Below are 18,774 nucleotides of genomic sequence, written 5' to 3' on the forward strand. Positions count from 1 at the left end.
CCAAAGACTATACAAATGGGACCCATCACCTCCCTGCTAGGCACTCAGCATCAAGGGTTGGTATTGGGGGTTGAATCGCCAAAAATGATTCCCGGGCGCGGCCCCTGCTGCTCCTTTCTCTCTGGCACTCATCGAGGGTGGACGCTCCCTTTTCCTCTCCCTTGTCTCTCCTGCTTGCCTCTTTGTTTTGTCTTGTCTTAACTTTCCTGTTGCCTCTTTTTGCTCTCCAAATCTAAACATTGGAACTATTTAACTGGCCTCAACAAAATTGACAAGATCTTGGGTTTGGGGGAACCTGCTGTCGTGACGAAGCGGTTGTTGCTGGACACACGACGGACTCTTGGGAGAAGAAGGAGGGCCGCGTGCCTGGCGACCCTTTTCTGTCGAGGACGTGAAGATATCTACCTATTCGGAATTATGACAACAGGACATCTGCTGATTGGAGTAAGCGTTGCTCTGGTTTGTCGACAAATTGGAAGTTGCTGGCAGTCTTCAAAGTACCCCAAAGCTTCCAGAAATGATTGGAGGATGCGGGAATAACTGTGGATTACATCGGATTGTCTACCCTGCAGTTTTTGAGAAGCAGTCATAGACAATTTAGAGTGAAAAGCAAATTTTATTTTCACTCGCATACAAATCATTCTAACTTGGATTGTTTCCCTGGCTTCGAGACTCTCCCGAAGGACACTGCAGCAAACTCCCTTCTTGTCTCTCATGGACACACACCTGTTGTTTTTGACTTTGGACTAGCGACTGCATACTACATCAAGGCTGCGGAACAGAGACACACTGCGGGCTTACACACACACACACACACACACACACACACACACACACACACACACACACACACACACACACACACACACACACAAAAAAAAAATATACGCCACACATACACCCCCCCACTCAACGCCGTCGACGCAAATCCCGTAGGGGTGATGAATGGATGGTCAACGCCTGAAGAGCTGCGGCCTACCACCATGACCTTGAACTACCTTCCCTCTGTTGCTAGATATCTCGAGATGTATGTTGTAATATGTATATGTGCTTTGCTATAGAGGTTTTTTGCCACTCCAGACTGGGCCCCCTTAGGAGCCCAGTCTAGAGTGTATTTTTTTTACTCATCTTTCCCCAGCGTTTACCTTTTTTCCCATCTTTTACGGGGCGCCTTATGGCGAGCCATCAGCATTCTTGTTCTGTAACCCTGTACACTGTTTGTTTGTCTAATTTTTAACAGGTTTGTGCTGAAAACAAAGTTTCGTTGTACTTGTGCAATGACAATAAAGACCTATCCTATCCTAACTGCGCCCCTCACCTCCCAGGGGGTGATCAAGGGTGATGGGTCAAATGCAGAAAATAATTTCGCTACACCTAGTGTGTGTGTGACAATCACGGGTACTTTAACTTTAAATTCCTATTCTTAAACAAAGAAAACAATCTCAAGTTGTCTTTATTTTGAAGTTATCGTGCCGTGATTTTACCAGTACGGCCTACTTGGGAGTAGATTTTTCTCCATGTGGCTCCCGAGCTAAAATGAGTTGGACACCCCTGCAGTAAATGCATTTAGAAAGTATATAAGGCCCCTCTGGTATTGAAGAAAAGGTGACTGAGAGGGAAAATGGCATCATGTTTATTAAAAGCTCGTTGAACCATCAGATCATCCTGCAAACGACTCATTCCCCATCGCCATAATTCCATCCGTGCTTTGAAACTCTTTGTAAGGGTCGCAATGAAAAAAAAAAAAAACGGGAGAAAGGCGTGTGGTTCGAGCCCACGTCGCCCCAAAGTGTACAGAATATACAAAACGACACGGACAAAGAAAAGCCGGAATAGAAACGAAAGCAAGAACAACATGGAACCTAATTAGAAGACTTAAGGCTGGTTTGGGACCTGAGGATTTCTTACAAACAACAATGTGGTTCACACCTCTCAGCGCGCCGTCATTATGCACTTGGTGACGGAGGAGGGCGGAGGGTAAGACATGGAATTGTCGGCGCTCTTCATTAACGGACTCTCGTCATCAGCAGGCGTGTTACGGTAACAGGTGGCGACCTTTGCTGCAGGTCGGTTTCATGGCCTGACAAGATAAAAGCATGAATAAGAACCAGGGAAAGCCACAGAGGTCCCAACGTGTAGATTTTCACAAAGCAATGGCAGCAAAACACAGTCTGGATGGAGACATCTTGTCAGTCTTGGATAGATCGCATTTCCAATAGAAGTGCTTCTTGGTGTCCATCCAGGAAAAAGTCCACCTCCGACATATTAGAAGTGAGCAAAGAACAACAACAAAACACCTTCAGGTACGCTGCAGTCCGCTTCCTGTTACATCAACGCCAATCCCCTCAAAAAGACTCCTTCCCAACAAGTGTGTGCTTCGCAGCTCTGAAAGAGGACAGAAGACACAAGGATGCAAGGTAAAAGCGAAGGTGAGACGTCCCGTCTCCTGCCTTTGACCTGCTGCTGCTTCTCTCCATGCCAGGCTGTGGCGCTGGCTCCTGGAGGATGTTCGTCATAGCGCCATCACGGCCGTGAGGGCGAGAGCGGCGAGAGAGAGCGAGAAAGACGCCGGGGCTGCGCCCGTGGCAATGGAGCCTGAAAAGAAATAAAAAAACTATTATTGATCAAACATATGGTGCCTGACAGTAGGGAGCAGTGCAGTCTAAACAATATGTCTGATACAATGACGTCAAGCCCACCCCAAAGTACTTTTGATGTAAGTACCTGCTTGAGCCACTAGATGGCTCTAGTGTGTCACCTGATTTACTGCAATTGTAAGAGTCGCAAACAATATATAATCAATTATCTTGATGAAAAATATAACACTATCGCAACCTCAACATTATTTTCAATGTTAAAAATAATCCCAAATATACAAAAACATGTGTTTTGTATAAATATATATATATATATATATATATATATATATATATATATATATATATATATATATATATATATATATATATATATATATATATATATATATATATATATATTCATATATATAAATGTATATATATATATATACATATATATATATATATATATATATATATACACATATATATGTATATACATAGATGTATACACATATGTAAATATTTTTTTCTTTTTTTTAAGATTATTCACATTTTTGAGATGTGATCACCTGGTGATGATTAATTTGCAGAATTTAAATACATTTTAAAACAATCTCAATATTTTCCACACAAACGCAATTTGTGTAAAAAAAATAAAATAGAAACTCATATACATTAACATATTATATAAAGTTTTAATTGAACTCACGTCATGTATTTGTTCAGAAATTTGGTAACAGTTTTATCCAACAGTCCTATTTATTATTATTATTTTTTTAGGTCCAATATGCCACCAGTCAGAGTCTCCACACTCATCTTTGCACCGAGCTATCCATTGACCTGATCACTGACTGTCTAACAACCCACGCCTTCCATGTCTGTGGGTAATAGTAACAGCTGCCTACACTCAGGCATCCATCCGTGCATCCATCCATTTTTCTACTGCTTATTCCCTTTGGGGTCACGGGGGGCGCTGGTGCCTATCTCAGCTACAATCCGGTGGAAGGCAGCATACACCCTGGACAAGTCGCCAAGGCAGTGCTTCTCAATTATTCTCTCTCATCACAGCCCTGGTTGCCAGAAATGTTATCACGATCCCAGCCACCTACCCCTCCCTGTCAACAACTTCTCCATCTCTATGCCTCCGTTAACTTTATTTTACACATGTGCTGCTGCACTGTGTACTTACTACTTTTACTGGGTAGAGCAGGAAGCCTGTTGATTAGACTGAGTTAAAGTTAAACTTAAAGTACCAATGATAGTCAAACACACACTACGTGTGGTGAAATTTGTCGTCTGCATTTGACCCATCCCCTTGTTCACCCCCTGGGAGGTGAGGGGAGCAGTGAGCAGCAGGGATGGCCGCGCCCGGGAGTAATTTGTGGTGATTTAACCCCCAATTCCAACCCTTGATGCTGAGTGCCAAGCAGGGAACTAATGGGTCCCATTTTTGTAGTTTTTGGAATGACTCGGCCGGGGTTTGACACTCTAACCACAAGGCCACTGAGCAGGTGGACTGCTGCCCTTTTAGTTGCAGGTTTGTGTATTGTTCTAACACGAATACTAGAGTGCAGACAAAAATAAATAAAATGTTCCCTGCTGCGTGCAACTCCCATGTCACCTCACCACAACCGTCCAGAGGGTACCGACCCTTTTTTTTTGAGTAAAAAGTACAAACCCTGTTTCCATATGAGTTGGGAAATTGTGTTAGATGTAAATAGAAACAGAATACAATGATTTGCAAATCCTTTTCAACCCATATTCAGTTGAATGCACTACAAAGACAAGATATTTGATGTTCAAACTCATAAACTTTTTTTTTTTTAGCAAATAATAATTAACTTAGAATATCATGGCTGCAACACGTGCTAAAGTAGTTGGGAAAGGGCATGTTGACCACTGTGTTACATCAACTTTTCTTTTAACAACACTCAATAAACTGAGGAAACTAATTGTTGAAACTTTGAAAGTGGAATTCTTGTTTTATGTACAGCTTCAGTCATTCAACAGTCCGGGGTCTCCGCTGCCATATTTTACGCTTCATAATGCGCCACACATTTTCGATGGGAGACATGTCTGGACTGCAGGCGGGCCAGGAAAATACCCGCACTCTTTTACTACGAAACCACGCTGTTGTAACACGTGGCTTGGCATTGTCTTGCTGAAATAAGCAGGGGCGTCCATGATAACGTTGCTTGGATGACAACATACGTTGCTCCAAAACCTGTATGGACAATTCAGCATTAATGGTGCCTTCACAGAGGTGTAAGTTACCCATGCCTTGGGCACTAATACACTCCTATACCATCACAGATGCTGGCTTTTGAACTTCGCGGCTATAACAATCTGGATGGTTATTTTCCTCTTTGTTCCGGAGGACACCATGTCCACAGTTTCCAAATATAATTTGAAATGTGGACTCGTCAGACCAAAGAACACTTTTCCACTTTGCATCAGTCCATCTTAGTTGAGCTTGGACCCAGCGAAGCCAGCGGCGTTCCTGTGTGTTGTTGATAAAAGGCTTTCGCTTTGCATAGTAGAGGTTTAACTTGCACTTACAGATGTAGCGACCAACTGTAGTTACTGACAGTGGTTTTACGAAGTGTTCCTGAGCCCATGTAGTGATATCCTTTACACACTGATGTCGGTTTTTGATGCAGTACCGCCTGAGGGATCAAAAGTCCGTAATATCATCGCTTACGTGCAGTGATTTCTCCAGATCCTCTGAACCTTTTGATGATTTTACAGACCGTAGATGGTAAAATCCCTAAATTCTTTGCAATAGCTCGAGAAATGTTGTTTTAAAACTGTTCGACAATTTACTTACTCATTTTAGCAACATTTGGAAAACATTCAATCTGTGTTTAAACATAGTGTTAGTACACATTTTTCATGATTCTGGTAATTAATGTGCTAGTTTCCAGTTAGGGATTAGCATGCCCGTCAAGTCAGATTAGTGTACCAGGCATGTGATTAGAACTTAATGAAAAAGACTGAAAATAAGACGGGGGCCAGGCATCTTTGTAATCCAACCAACCAATCATGGATGTTCTTATACCTGTATGTAAACCATCTAATCATCATTGATGTTTCCCAAATATTGTGTGGAGTTGCTTCGCTACGTAGCTTTGGTTTTTAAGTTAATCGTTTTAATGGAAAACCGTAGTTTTTAGCTCAGGATTATAAAAAAACATACTCATTACGAGAAAAACGTAGTTGTTGGCTGGAATGGCGAAGAGATGGATCAAGATTTTAACACATATTGTCGGTCGGAAAAACTACGAAAAATGGAAAAACATTTTTTTATATTTTTACAGAGATAAAAAAAGACGGATTTTCGACTACAAATGGAAAAATCACATACCTGGTTTACTAAATGACTGTCAGCTATTTCCAAGTTAAATTCCAGCAAGCAATTAGTGTGGTAGTTTTCAGTTAGCGATAAACAGGTTAGTTTCCAGGGAACAGTAAACATACCAGTTTCCAGCTTGCGATTAATGTGCTAATTACCAGTTAGCGCACTGATTGCTAGCAAGCTATTAGCAGCGCTATAATGCATTTTTTGAATATATTAGTACTGCACAATAATGTTTCTTTAGGAAAAATCTAATTCAAATCAGGGGTACTTAACTTTTTGGAAATCAGGGCCCACTCAAATATTAAAACTGAATTTGTAATCTTGTTCTTCATTTTAAACAATTTTATCTAATCTAGTTATAGTTTACAACCTTGTCAAATGATATGAAACCATGTGTTGATCGCAAAGATTATTATTTATTAAACGTAAACCCATAGGCTGAGATCAGGCTGATTTGAAAAATAAGCACTTACCAAATATACTGCATAAGAGAGAACTCAAAAATAAATGGCAACAAATAAATTCACATCCACTTATGTTGTGCTAAAATTAATGAAGTAATATGATATTTAATGTTTCTTAACTAAATTGCTAATAAAATTAAAGTGCAAATGAAACTCCTGCTTTACCCCTTAAGTCATATTTTTTGCGCTTGAATAACTTCTCTCTGACTTTAGCTTTAGCATCTGTTTGTTTGAGATTGTCATTTCTGCCACAAGTGGTGGAAAAGTGTATTACAACTAAGTACCGCTACGGCCTGTTAAAGTGCATCCACCAGTGGAGGCTCCTCTATGGTTTCTTGGGGCACTAGGAGGTTAACCCCTTTATTACTGTTACCCCAGGTGGCCCTTGGCAAAGGCCTAGTACCTGACTGCCCCCTAGGCAGGGATACGTTAAAGACCTCAACGGCGGAGCAGGCGGAAGACGGTAGATGTAAGAACTACCACAACGGCTGCGACGGCAGAGGAAGGCTGCAGCAGAAAAGGGTCCCCAGTCGTCTTGGACTCCATGCCACTGGACCCTGACCCGATTCTGTCAAGGATGGTTTGGTGAATGTCTGTGCACCAGTCTCCCCACGTTAAATGAAGTCACGCACAGGCATCCTCCATAAAGGGATACACCCCTACCAGGAGAATCGTCATACTCGTTCGAGTGACCGCCTATGATGATGATGATGACAAACCCATCCATCCATCTATCCATCCATCCATCCATCCATCCATTTTCTACCATTTATTCCTTTCTGGGTCGCGGGGGGCGCTGGAGCCTATCTCTGCTACAATCGTGTGTAAGGCGACGTACATCCTGGACAAGTCGCCACCTCATCGCAGCCCATACAAACCACGCTGAAAAACACATATTTTTCGTGGTCCTCCAGGGGCGCTTGCGGCCCAATAATGAGCCTCGGCACTCCGTTTAAGAAACACTGATTTAAAACACAATTTTATACAAGATGTATAAGTAGGGGGAAAAGAGCCCTGTTCCAGAATATACTCTGTGATAAATAAACTATCAGCACCAAACCTAGTACCTACACTGCAAAACTTGAAATCTAAGTCAGATTAAATATTTGAAATAAGGGTGATATTTGCTTATTTTCTGTCTGATAAGATAATTCTTCTCACTAAGCAGATTTTATGTTAGAGTGTTTTACTTGTTTTAAAGGTTTTGGTCCTAAATGATTTCAGTCAGATATTACAGCTTGTTGCTGAGATTTGATGACCTGTATTGAGTAAAACATGCTTGAAACTAGAATATCACCTGTTGCAAAGCTGTGTCATCAACACTCACAAGTATAAAACACATTTTTTAAAGTAATCATTTCTTTTTTCAAGCATGACAAAAATTTCAGGACACAATTTTGTCTCATATTAAAACAGATGACAGCCAAATGGACTTTGCTGTTTTATTTTCAATGAAACAATTGAAAATATGTACTCATACAGTAGTACAGTTGTAATTAGGGAGAAAATACTTTTTTTCAGGTATTTTGGGGTTCATTGAGGTTAGCTAATTTGACGGGTTTTGAAAAGTCTTGAAAAGCCAAATTTTCTTGCTCTATTGGCAGATAATTTTTCTTAGTTCAAATAAAGTACCCGCAACTTTTTTATTTTGTTTTTCTTGTTTTTGAACACTGACTTTTTGCAGTGCAGGTAGGATACCGAATATTCCGTTCCTTACAAGGTCTTCTTTCTCTGAATTTTACACGTTTCCTTTGGTGATAAGGAAACGTCATGCTGAGTTAATAGATTGTGTTTACTTTTAATGAGATAGGAAAATTAATTTATGAATGTTCTGATCTCCTGCTTTGATTCAAAGTGCAGTGAGAACAGGGTTTGTGTGTCCTGTAGTAGCAGAGCTGACATGCTTCCCGATGTTTACGGCCATCTACAACCCGTAACATTCCAAAAGGATGCAATTTAAAATTGCTCTCGTCGTGTTTTGTTTAAAAAACGGTGGCTGTCATGCTCGATCAACACAGCAACTCTACAACCACCTCGTACCTCACAGCTAAAGTCAGTTCTCATTTTTCCCCTCTAATGAGCCCATGTGGCACAGGAAGTGTTTCGGTTTTGCATGTTCCATGTCTCGTGGACTGTCCAACCTGCTATTTTGGGGATTGTAATCTGCCGGCTGCTGATGCCTTCGCCGCCTTCACTGAAAGGTTTGATCTGGATGACATAGTCCTCGTGAATGGGGAGAGACAACTCCAAGGAGGTGGTGTTGGTCTCCACCACACTGGGACGGCTGTGTTTGTCCTGGCTGTACATCACCTACGAGAGAACACAGCCAGCGTGGAAAGAGGACATGGTTAGTGTAGGAAACACAGGATCCAATTGGCAGGACTGTGGAGTAACAGGTCATGTTAATTTCAGGATGGATTGGGAGCCAGAAAATAAAGCTCTGGTTCCTCTCACTGACTTAACAGTTTAATAGATATCCGTACAATAGATTTACAAACAGTTGCAGAAAATCATTTAAAAAATCAAACTGGATCCAAGTTGGGGCACTGTAGTATGTTCGTATTATTGTTGTCCCGGTACCAAATCGTATTTCGATAGTTTTCGGTAGTTTGATACTTTTCTGAATAAAGAGGAACACAAAAATAGGCATTATTGGCTTTATTTTAACACAACATTTTACAGTACATTAAACATATGTTTCTTATTGCAAGTTTGTCCTTAAACAAAACAGTGAACATACAAGATAACTGTCTTTTAGTAGTAAGTAAACAAACAAAGGCTCTTCATTTAGTCTGCTGACATACGCAGTAACAAATTGTGTCTCGAGATGTCCGATAATGGCTTTTTTGCCGATATCCGATATTCCGATATTGTCCAACTCTTGATTACCGATACCGATATATACAGTTGTGGAATTAACTAATTTTTATGCTTAATTTTGTTATGATGCCCCGCTGGATGCATTAAACAATGTAACAAGGTTTTCCAAAATAAAACAACTCCATCCATCCATCCATCCAACCATCTTCTTCCGCTTATCCGAGGTCGGGTGGCGGGGGCAGCAGCCTAAGCAGGGAATCCCAGACTTCCCTCTCCCCAGCCACTTTGTCTAGCTCTTCCCGGGAGATTCCGAGGTGTTCCCAGGCCAGCCGGGAGACATAGTATTCACGACGTGTCCTGGGTCTTCCCCGTGGCCTCCTACCGGTTGGACGTGGCTTAAACACCTCCCAAGGGAGGCGTTCGGGTGGCATCCTGACCAGATGCCCGAACCACCTAATCTGGCTCCTCTCGATGTGGAGGAGCAGCTGCTTTACTTTGAGGTCCTCCCGGATGGCAGAGCTTCTCACCCTATCTCTAAGGGAGAGCCCCGTCACCTGGCGGAGGAAACTAATTTCGGCCTCTTGTACCCGTGATCTTATCCTTTCGGTCATGACCCAAAGCTCATGACCAGGGGTCTCAAACTCAATTTACCTGGGGGCCACTGGATGCAGTAACTGGGTGAGGCTGGGCCGCAAGAAAAGATTTCTTAAAAAATCTAACATGCACTTTTTAATGAATTCCCCTTCTATGAATGACTTTCCCGCCCTAGCAACATACTTGCCAATCCTCACGATTTTTCCGGGAGACTCCTGAATTTTAGTGCACCTACCGACAATCTACCGGTGCAACCATTCTCCCGAATTTGTCCCAATTTTCACCCGGCCTACATTATTAAGGGCTGTCGTGACTGCACTGCCTTTAACGTCCTTTAAACAAAGGTTCTCAATCTTTTTTCAGTGATGTACCCCCTGTGAACATTTTTTTTAATTCAAGTGCCCCTTAATCAGAGCAAAGCATTTTTGGTACAATAAAAGAGATACAGAAGTAAAATACAGCACTACGCCACCAGTTTATGATGTACATTATTAAATTGTATAGCAGTGCAAAATATTGCTCATTTGTAGTGGTCTTTCTTGAACTATTTGGAAAAAAATATATAAAAATAACAACAACTTGTTGAAAAATAAACAAGTGATTCGATTATAAATAAAGATTTCTACACATAGAAGTAATCATCAACCTAAAGTGCCCTCTTTGGGGATTGTAATAGAGATCCATCTGGATTTATGAATTAATTCTAAACATTTATTCACAAAAAAATAAATCTTTAACATCAATATTTATGGAACATGTCCACAAAAAGTACAGCTGTCAACACTGAATTTTGGATTGATGTATTATTCTTCCACAGTTTATGAACTTACATTCATATTTCATTGAAGTATTATTCAATAATCATGTGTATAGAGGATGTATGAATTGCAGCTGTTTTTGAAAATGCTTTTAATAAATCTCACTTGTCCCTTGGCATACCTTCGAGCACCTCCAGGGGTCCGCGCACCCTCAAAAGGACTACACTGTTCCAGAACATGTCATCGCGCACGCTTTTACATCACACATCCAATGTGCCGGCTCTGTATCATGTTGTGTGAGACTTGTGCAGAACAACGTCACTGGCTGTAATATGCGCTACACAGTGAACCCACACCAAACAAGAATTACAAACTCTTTTTGGGAGAATTCACGCACCCTAAAACAACTTATACACAAGAGAACAAATACCAAAAACACCTTGCAGGGCTACAATATACAACACCTCAAACGACGCAAGTAGGGAGGGTGGGTGTGTGGGGGGTTGGTGGTTGCAGGGGTGTGTATTTTGTAGCCCTGCAAGGTGTTCTGGGTATTTGTTCTCTTGTGTTTAAGTTGTGTTAGGGTGCGTAAATTATCCCGAAATGTGTTTGTCATTCTTGTTTGGTGTGGCTTCACAGTCTGGCACATATTTGTAACAGTATTAAAAGTTTTTTTACGGCCACCCTTAGTGTGACGTGTGTAGCTGTTGATCAAATATATCTTGCAAAGGCACACGTGTGTCTCACATGGCCAAATGCAACACACAACTGGGCCTGAACGCTGTCAGTTCAGGATGTAGGGGGCGCTACAGGCAGTGCCATTATGGCACTCCCTGAATATTGTTTATCTGGTAAATATCGACAGGGGCTTCGAGAGAATTGGTGCCCTTTAGTTCAGGGGTCTCCCGGGAAAATTGGGGACGTGGGCAAGTATGACTCTGTCAAGCGCCGCTCATATTAAACTCGCGGGCCGCACAAACACTAAATTGTCATATCGTCTGGTGGGCCGCAATTGGCCCGCATGTTTGATACCCCTGCTCATGACCATAGGTGAGGATGGGAACGTGGATCGACCGGTAAATTGAGAGCTTTGCCTTCCGGCTCAGCTCCTTCTTCACCACAACAGATCGGTACAACGTCCGCATTACTGAAGATGCCGCACCGATCCGCCTGTCGATCTCACGATCCACTCTTCCCCCACTCGTGAACAAGACTCCGAGGTACTTGAACTCCTCCACTTGGGGCAGGGTCTCCTCCCCAACCCGGAGATGGCACTCCACCCTTTTCCGGGCGAGAACCACGGACTTGGACTTGGAGGTGCTGATTCTCATTCCGGTCGCTTCACACTCGGCTGCGAACTGATCCAGTGAGAGCTGAAGATCCCGGCCAGATGAAGCCATCAGGACCACATCATCTGCAAAAAGCAGAGACCTGATCCCGCGGCCACCAAACCGGAACCCCTCAACGCCTTGACTGCGCCTAGAAATTCTGTCCACAAAAGTTATGAACAGAATCGGTGACAAAGGACAACATTGGCGGAGTCCAAGCCTAACTGGAAATGTGTCCGACTTACTGCCGGCAATGCGGAACAAGTTCTGACACTGATGGTACAGGGAGCGGACTGCCACAATAAGACAGTCCGATACCCCATACTCTCTGAGCACTCCCCACAGGACTTCCCGAGGGACACGGTCGAATGCCTTCTCCATGTCCACAAAGCACATGTAGACTGGTTGGGCAACCGCCCATGCACCCTCAAGAAACCCTGCCGAGAGTATAGAGCTGGTCCACAGTTCCACGACCAGGACGAAAACCGCACTGTTCCTCCTGAATCTGAGGTTCGACTATCCGGCGTAGCCTCCTCTCCAGTACACCTGAATAAACCTTACCGGGAAGGCTGAGGAGTGTGATCCCACGATAGTTGGAACACACCCTCCGGGTCACCTTCTTAAAGAGAGGGACCACCACACCGCTCTGCCAATCCAGAGGTACCGCCCCAGATGTCCACGAGATGCTGCAGAGTCCTGTCAACCAAGACAGCCCCACAGCATCCAGAGCCTTAAGGAACTCCGGGCGGGTCTCATCTACCCCCGGGGCCTTGCCACCGAGGAGCTTTTTAACTACCTCGGCAACCCCAGCCCCAGAAATAGGAGAGCCCACCACAGATTCCCCAGGCACTGCTTCCTCACAGGAAGACATGTTGGTGGGATTGAGGAGGTCTTCGAAGTATTCCTTCCACCGATCCACAACATCCGTAGTTGAGGTCAGCAGAACACCATCCGCACCATAAACAGTGTTGACAGTGTACTGCTTCCCCTTCCTGGTGGTCCAGATGCGCTTCGAAGCCGTCCAGAAGTCGTTTTCCATGGTTTCCCCGAGGTGGGGGTGTGTAGCGGGTAGCGGGGGGTGTATATGGAGTTAGTACTGCAACGGGTTCTGGATAATTTTTCTGTTGTGTTTATGTTGTGTTACGGTGCAGATGTTCTCCCTAAATGTGTTTGTCATTCTTGTTTGGTGTGGGTTTACAGTGTGGCGCATATTTGTAACAGTGTTAAAGTTGTTTATACGGCCACCGTCAGTGTGACCTGTATGGCTGTTGATCAAAAATGCCTTGCATTCATATGTGTGTGTGAAACGCCTTAGATATTATGTGCCCGGGCCGGCACACAAAGGCAGTGCCTTTAAGGTTTATTGGCTTTCTGTACTTCTCCCTACGTCTGTGTACACAGCGGCGTTTTAAAAAGTTATACATTTTACATTTTGAAACCGATACCGATAATTTTGAAACCGATACCGATAATTTCCGATATCACATTTTAAACCATTTATCGGCTATAATATTGGCAGTCCGATATTATCGGACATCCCTAATTTTGTCATTTATCATTCTATTATTTTGTCAACATTATTAGGGACAAATGGTAGAGAATGAATTATTAATTTACTTGTTCATTTGCTGTTAATATCTGCTTACTTTCTCTTTTAACATGTTCTATCTACACTTTTGTTAAAATGTAATAATCACTTATTCTTCTGTTGTTTGGATGCTTTACATTAGTTTTGGATTATACCGCAAATTTGAATATCAATCCGATAACAAGTCGTTACAGGATCATACATTGGTCATATTCAAAGTCCTTATGTATCCAGGGACGTATCTCCTGAGTTTATAAACTTAATATGGGCAGCACGGTGTGACAAGGGTTCGTTCACATGTGCCTCACAATACGAAAGTCCTGAGTTCAATCCCAGGCTCGGGATCTTTCTGTGTGGAGTTTCAATCAATTCAATCAATCAATCAATCAATTCATTTTATCGTCATTTTCATAATAACACTTGAGTCATACATGTCAACGAGATTTTGTTTGGGCTTCATCTAACGGCATAGAAACTGCATTGAAATGCAGGTTGACAATAGTTTACATTTAAGCATTGTCAAAAAGATCGCAAATAGAGGGGCGTGGGGGTGGGAAGAGTCAGATGTCTATATATATATATATATATATATATATATATATATATATATACATATATATATATATATGTATATATATATATATATATATATATATATATATATGTGTATATATATATATATATATATATATATATATATATATGTATAGATGTATATATTTATTTGTGGAGCATGTTCTCCCCGTGACTGCGTGGGTTCCCTCCAGGTACTCCGGCTTCCCCCCAAAGACATGCACCTGGGGATAGGTGGTTTGGCAACACTAAATTGGCCCTAGTGTGTGAATGTGAGTGTGAATGTTGTCTGTCTATCTGTGTTGGCCCTGCGATGAGGTGGCGACTTGTCCTAAGAGGGTTGGTCTTGAACTGGTTAGGGAAAAATCTAAGTAAGATTAAATATATCAAATAAGGGTGATATTTGCTTATTTTCTATCTGATAAGATAATAGTTAGAGTGTTTTACTTGTTTTAAGGGATTTGGTCCTAAATGAACTCAGTAAGATATTACAGCTTGTTGCTGAGATGTTATGACCTCCATCCATCCATCGATTTTCTACTGCTTGTCCCTTTTGGGGACGCGAGGGGTCACTGGAACCCATCTCCGCTGCATTTGGGCGGAAAACGGGGTACACCCTGGACAAGTCGCCACCTCATCGCAGTGCATGTTATGACCTATATTGAGTAAAACATGCTTGAAACTAGAATATCAACTGTTGCAAAGCTGTGTCATCAACACTCACAGGTATAAAACTACTTTTTTGCAGTAATAATTTCTTATTTCAAGCATGAAAAAAAAATTCATGATGCCGAGCGCATATCATTATGTCAAGAGAATGGTACTAGTATTTACTTAATTTAAGAATATTTTTCAACATATTGTGCAAAAAGGTGTCATTATTTTCTACCAAGAAAAGTGCACTTATGATTAGTAAGCATATACTTATTTTAAAGTATTTTGGGGTTCATTGAGGTTAGCTGATTTTACTTGTTTTGGAAAGTCTTGACAAGCCGAAATTTCTTGTTCTATGGGCAGATAATTTTGCTTAGTTCAAATAAAATACCCCTCATTTTTGTATTTTTTTTCTCGTTTTTGAACACTGACTTTTTGCAGTGTAGTAATATGATCCAGTTTAAGAAACTGTTCAAACTCAAAATACAATGAAGATGAATCCTGAAAACAACTTGAACCTTATCAAAATGAACACATGGTGTAAAGTTGGGACAATTACAAGAGGAACTTCCCAAAAAATGGGTACAACAGCAAAAGTCCAAGGTGTTTTTTCAATAATGGCGGCACCCCTGGATGTGTGCAGCTTGTAAAAAAAATATAATTGCGGTATCTTTGCTCAGGAAGTATCCAAGTCATGGGCGGAAAACTTGTGAGGGAGGTAATTATCCCAACCTTTCACATCACAATCTGAACGGCTTGTTAAAAATTTTCTAACATAAAAAGCTCACAAAAATGAGTTGGTTGAGTAATTTCCCACTTAATGGTCGGGCAGGCAATTCAGAGACCCAAACGTGTGTACAAAGTCATAATTCAAACAAAACCATTACTCAGCTTCTGTCTGCATTTAACTTATTTTGATTGTGATGCATGATTTATCCTCTTGTTGGTAAGGACTAAGCAAGGATGTAGAGTCACTACCTTATAACCGGTAACTTCAGACTCGTTCTCCAGAGCGTGCACTTGGTCCCACTGCAGGATGACTTTGGAGTTGGAAGTGTTCCACATGATTTTGACGGGGGCCTGACTGGGCGCTGTTGTGTGAAAGTTGGGATGAAGGAGAGAGGCAGAGACGTTAGTGAGAGTTTCAAACAACAGGCCAGCCAATCAATAAACATTAAAGTCACAAAAGCAACACAGTGTGAAGGATATTTCTCATTAACAGCTGAACAGTCACTGGGGGGACGATGTGAGACTATGGTCTAACGCCAACAACACCGTTGTGATGAGGGATTGCTATTTTTGACGAAATAAACATGGAGTGCTCCAACGTCCCACGGTTCTTAAAAATCACACACAGTTAGATGTCTTCATGTCAGTGTGACTGCCGAAGCGAAATGATCGTCCCACATGTGAATTGTGAGCTAAACAGCTGTTTTAGCACAACTCCTAAGAGTAAATGTTGAGTTGTCACGTCGTCGCTTTAAGAAATGTGAAAAGTTTGCAAAAAAAATGTGTGGTACATCACTGACTGCCAGATTCTCTTTGAGCGTCATTTGCATGATGGAGGAGACAGACCGTAAAATTAGCAAAAATAATAAACTGAAAAAGTAAAATTGCATGTGGCAGATGAACCTGTATGAGATTTTTAGAAAAGATGGGCATGCTAATCAATTTTTGATCCAAATAGTGATGAACCTGCATAATATGCTATATGTCACTGACTCAAGTCAACCATTTTTTAAACCCAGAAAATCTCAGACCACATTTTATTGATAGTAGTTCAAAAGAACAAAGAGGTTTCAATTAAAACAAGTCTATATTTGTCACAATTAGTTGGTGAACTTTGTAAATAACTTCTGCACAGACCGAATAAAATGTTGGCTTTGATTGGCTTTCATGGTTGTCAATGACAGCTGTTGGGTACACAAAGTTAAAGTTAAAGCACAAATGATTGTCACACACACACTAGGTGTGGTGAAATTTGTCCTCTGCATTTGACCCATCCAGTAGCTCACCGCCTGGGAGATGAGGGGAGCAGTGAGCACCAGCGGTGGCCGCGCCCGGAAATCATATTGGTGATTTAACCCCTAAATCCAACCCTTGATGCTGAGTGCCAAGCAGGGTCCCATTTTTATCGTCTTTGGTATGACTCGGCCGGGGTTTGAACACACAACATACCGATCTCAGGGCGGACACGTGCCCTCTCAAAGGAGAGACGTCATTGTAGAACCAGGTCATGTGTGCAACAGTAATGTCACGTGGTGTTTGTGTTTGTGTGTACTCACACATAGGTGGCGGTCACTAAAAAGGGAGTTTTTTTTTTTCTTACCTGCACTCTGAGTGGAGCTGGGTAGCAATCATTTGTGTTGGCTGCTTTATTAGACACTTAACCACACTCTTTATCACACTATTTACATACTTTTTACAAGCCTTAATTTGATGGTGTGTGTTTAGAAACCCATCCAGTTTATAATTGCAAAAGCATGTTTTTTTCAAAACATAAATGACGTTAAGTACAGGAAATTCTGTGTGCTTTATTATCCAAGCAGGAAGCGCATCAGACATGTAAAAAACTTATACTCTTACTTTCAAGCAACAGTCCAATTTTGGAGACACTATAGTACTTGATTGATTTTTTCAGGAGTATTCCCTCAGGAAAATTAAAAATATTATACTTAGGAATGAAAAAAAAACAGATTAAATCAGGGGCCTCAGACACGCGGCCCGCGAGACGTTATTTTGTGGCCCGCACCTTGAAATAAAAATTGAATGTTTGTGCGGCCCGCAAGTTTTATAAGAATTGCGCTTGGCAGCGTCATACTTCCTGCGAGTTTTGTATAAATGCCGCTTGACAGTGTCATACTTGCTAACCCTCAATCGGGAACTCCCACATTTAGGGCAATCATTCTCGAATGGATTTTTGTCGATTGTTCACCCAACCAACAGTGTTGAGGGGGTGCTTTGATGGCACTACCTTTGGCGCCCTCTACAACCTGTTCAAGCGGCGTGGCAGCCTGGTCATATATTGGATCTGCCTTTTGAACATGCACGCAAGTGACTGCAAGACATACTATATCAACAACCACACAGGTCACACTGAGCGTGGCCGTATAAACAACTTTAACACTGTTACAAATATGCGCCACACATTGAACACACACCAAACAAGAATGACACACATTTCGGGAGAACATCCGCACCGTAACACAATACAAACACAACAGAAATAATACCCTGAATTCCATGCAGCCCTAACTCTTCCGGGCTACAATATAGAGCCCGCTACCACCAAACCCCGCTCCCCCCAACCCTGCCTCCCACATATTAACCCGCCCGTGCATCGGTCAAGGTACTGTATATTGTAGCCTGAAATAATTAGGGCTGCAAGGTATTCTGGGTATTTTTTCTGTTGTGTTACGGTGTGGATGTTCTCCCGAAATGTGTTTGTCATTTTTGTTTGGTGTGGGCTCACAGTGTGGCGCATATTTGTAACAGTTTTAAAGTTGTTTATACGGCCACCTTCAGTGTGACCTGTATGGCTGTTGATCGAATATGTCTTGCAGTTAGGTATGTGTGTCTGTAGAAGCGTCATACCACATGGGGCTGGGCCGACACACTATTTGTATTATGCGAGGGCGGACGTGATGACATGTTATAGAGCAGTGGTCCCCAACCACCGGGCCGCGGAATAATTTTTTATGAATTTTTTTTAAATTAAATCAATATAAAAAACACAAGATACACTTACAATTAGTGCACCAACCCAAAAAAACTCCCTTTTTAATGACAAAAAAAAAAAAGAACCCACCCCCACTCCGCCGGGCTGCAGGACAAAAAGGTTGGGGACCACTGTTATAGAGGACGATAAAGGCAGTGCTTTCATGGCACGCGCTTAATAATGTTGGCCGGGTGAAAATCGAGACAATTCTGGGAGAGTGGTTGGCCCAGGAAATTGTCAGGAGGTGCACAGAAATGCGGGAGTCTACCGGATAAACCGGGAGGGTTGGCAAGTATGTCGTTAGGGCAGGAAAACCATTTAAATCAATATAAAAAAC

General features: G+C 42.0%; 1 protein-coding gene across 2 annotated transcripts in view; it reads right to left on the reverse strand.

Annotated features, from left to right (window-relative positions):
* Positions 1-1,617: 1,617 nt before the first annotated feature.
* LOC133554752 (contactin-3-like) overlaps positions 1,618-18,774 on the reverse strand; it is a 246,167-nt gene continuing 229,010 nt past the window's right edge. Inside the window, exons 21-24 of one of the 2 annotated variants that reach the window (XR_009807197.1) lie at positions 15,698-15,810; positions 8,546-8,714; positions 2,298-2,595; positions 1,618-2,080 (exon numbers count right to left, since the gene is read on the reverse strand). Coding sequence is in view for 1 of the 2 variants with exons in the window: in XM_061903853.1 (XP_061759837.1) it covers positions 2,513-2,595; positions 8,546-8,714; positions 15,698-15,810 (365 nt within the window). In the remaining variant the exon portion in view is untranslated. Of the gene's footprint in view, positions 2,596-8,545; positions 8,715-15,697; positions 15,811-18,774 lie in introns of both variants that reach the window. The other variant, XM_061903853.1, reaches the window with a different exon arrangement.

The sequence above is a fragment of the Nerophis ophidion genome, linkage group LG06, assembly GCF_033978795.1.
Source record: "Nerophis ophidion isolate RoL-2023_Sa linkage group LG06, RoL_Noph_v1.0, whole genome shotgun sequence".
Taxonomy (NCBI): domain Eukaryota; kingdom Metazoa; phylum Chordata; class Actinopteri; order Syngnathiformes; family Syngnathidae; genus Nerophis; species Nerophis ophidion.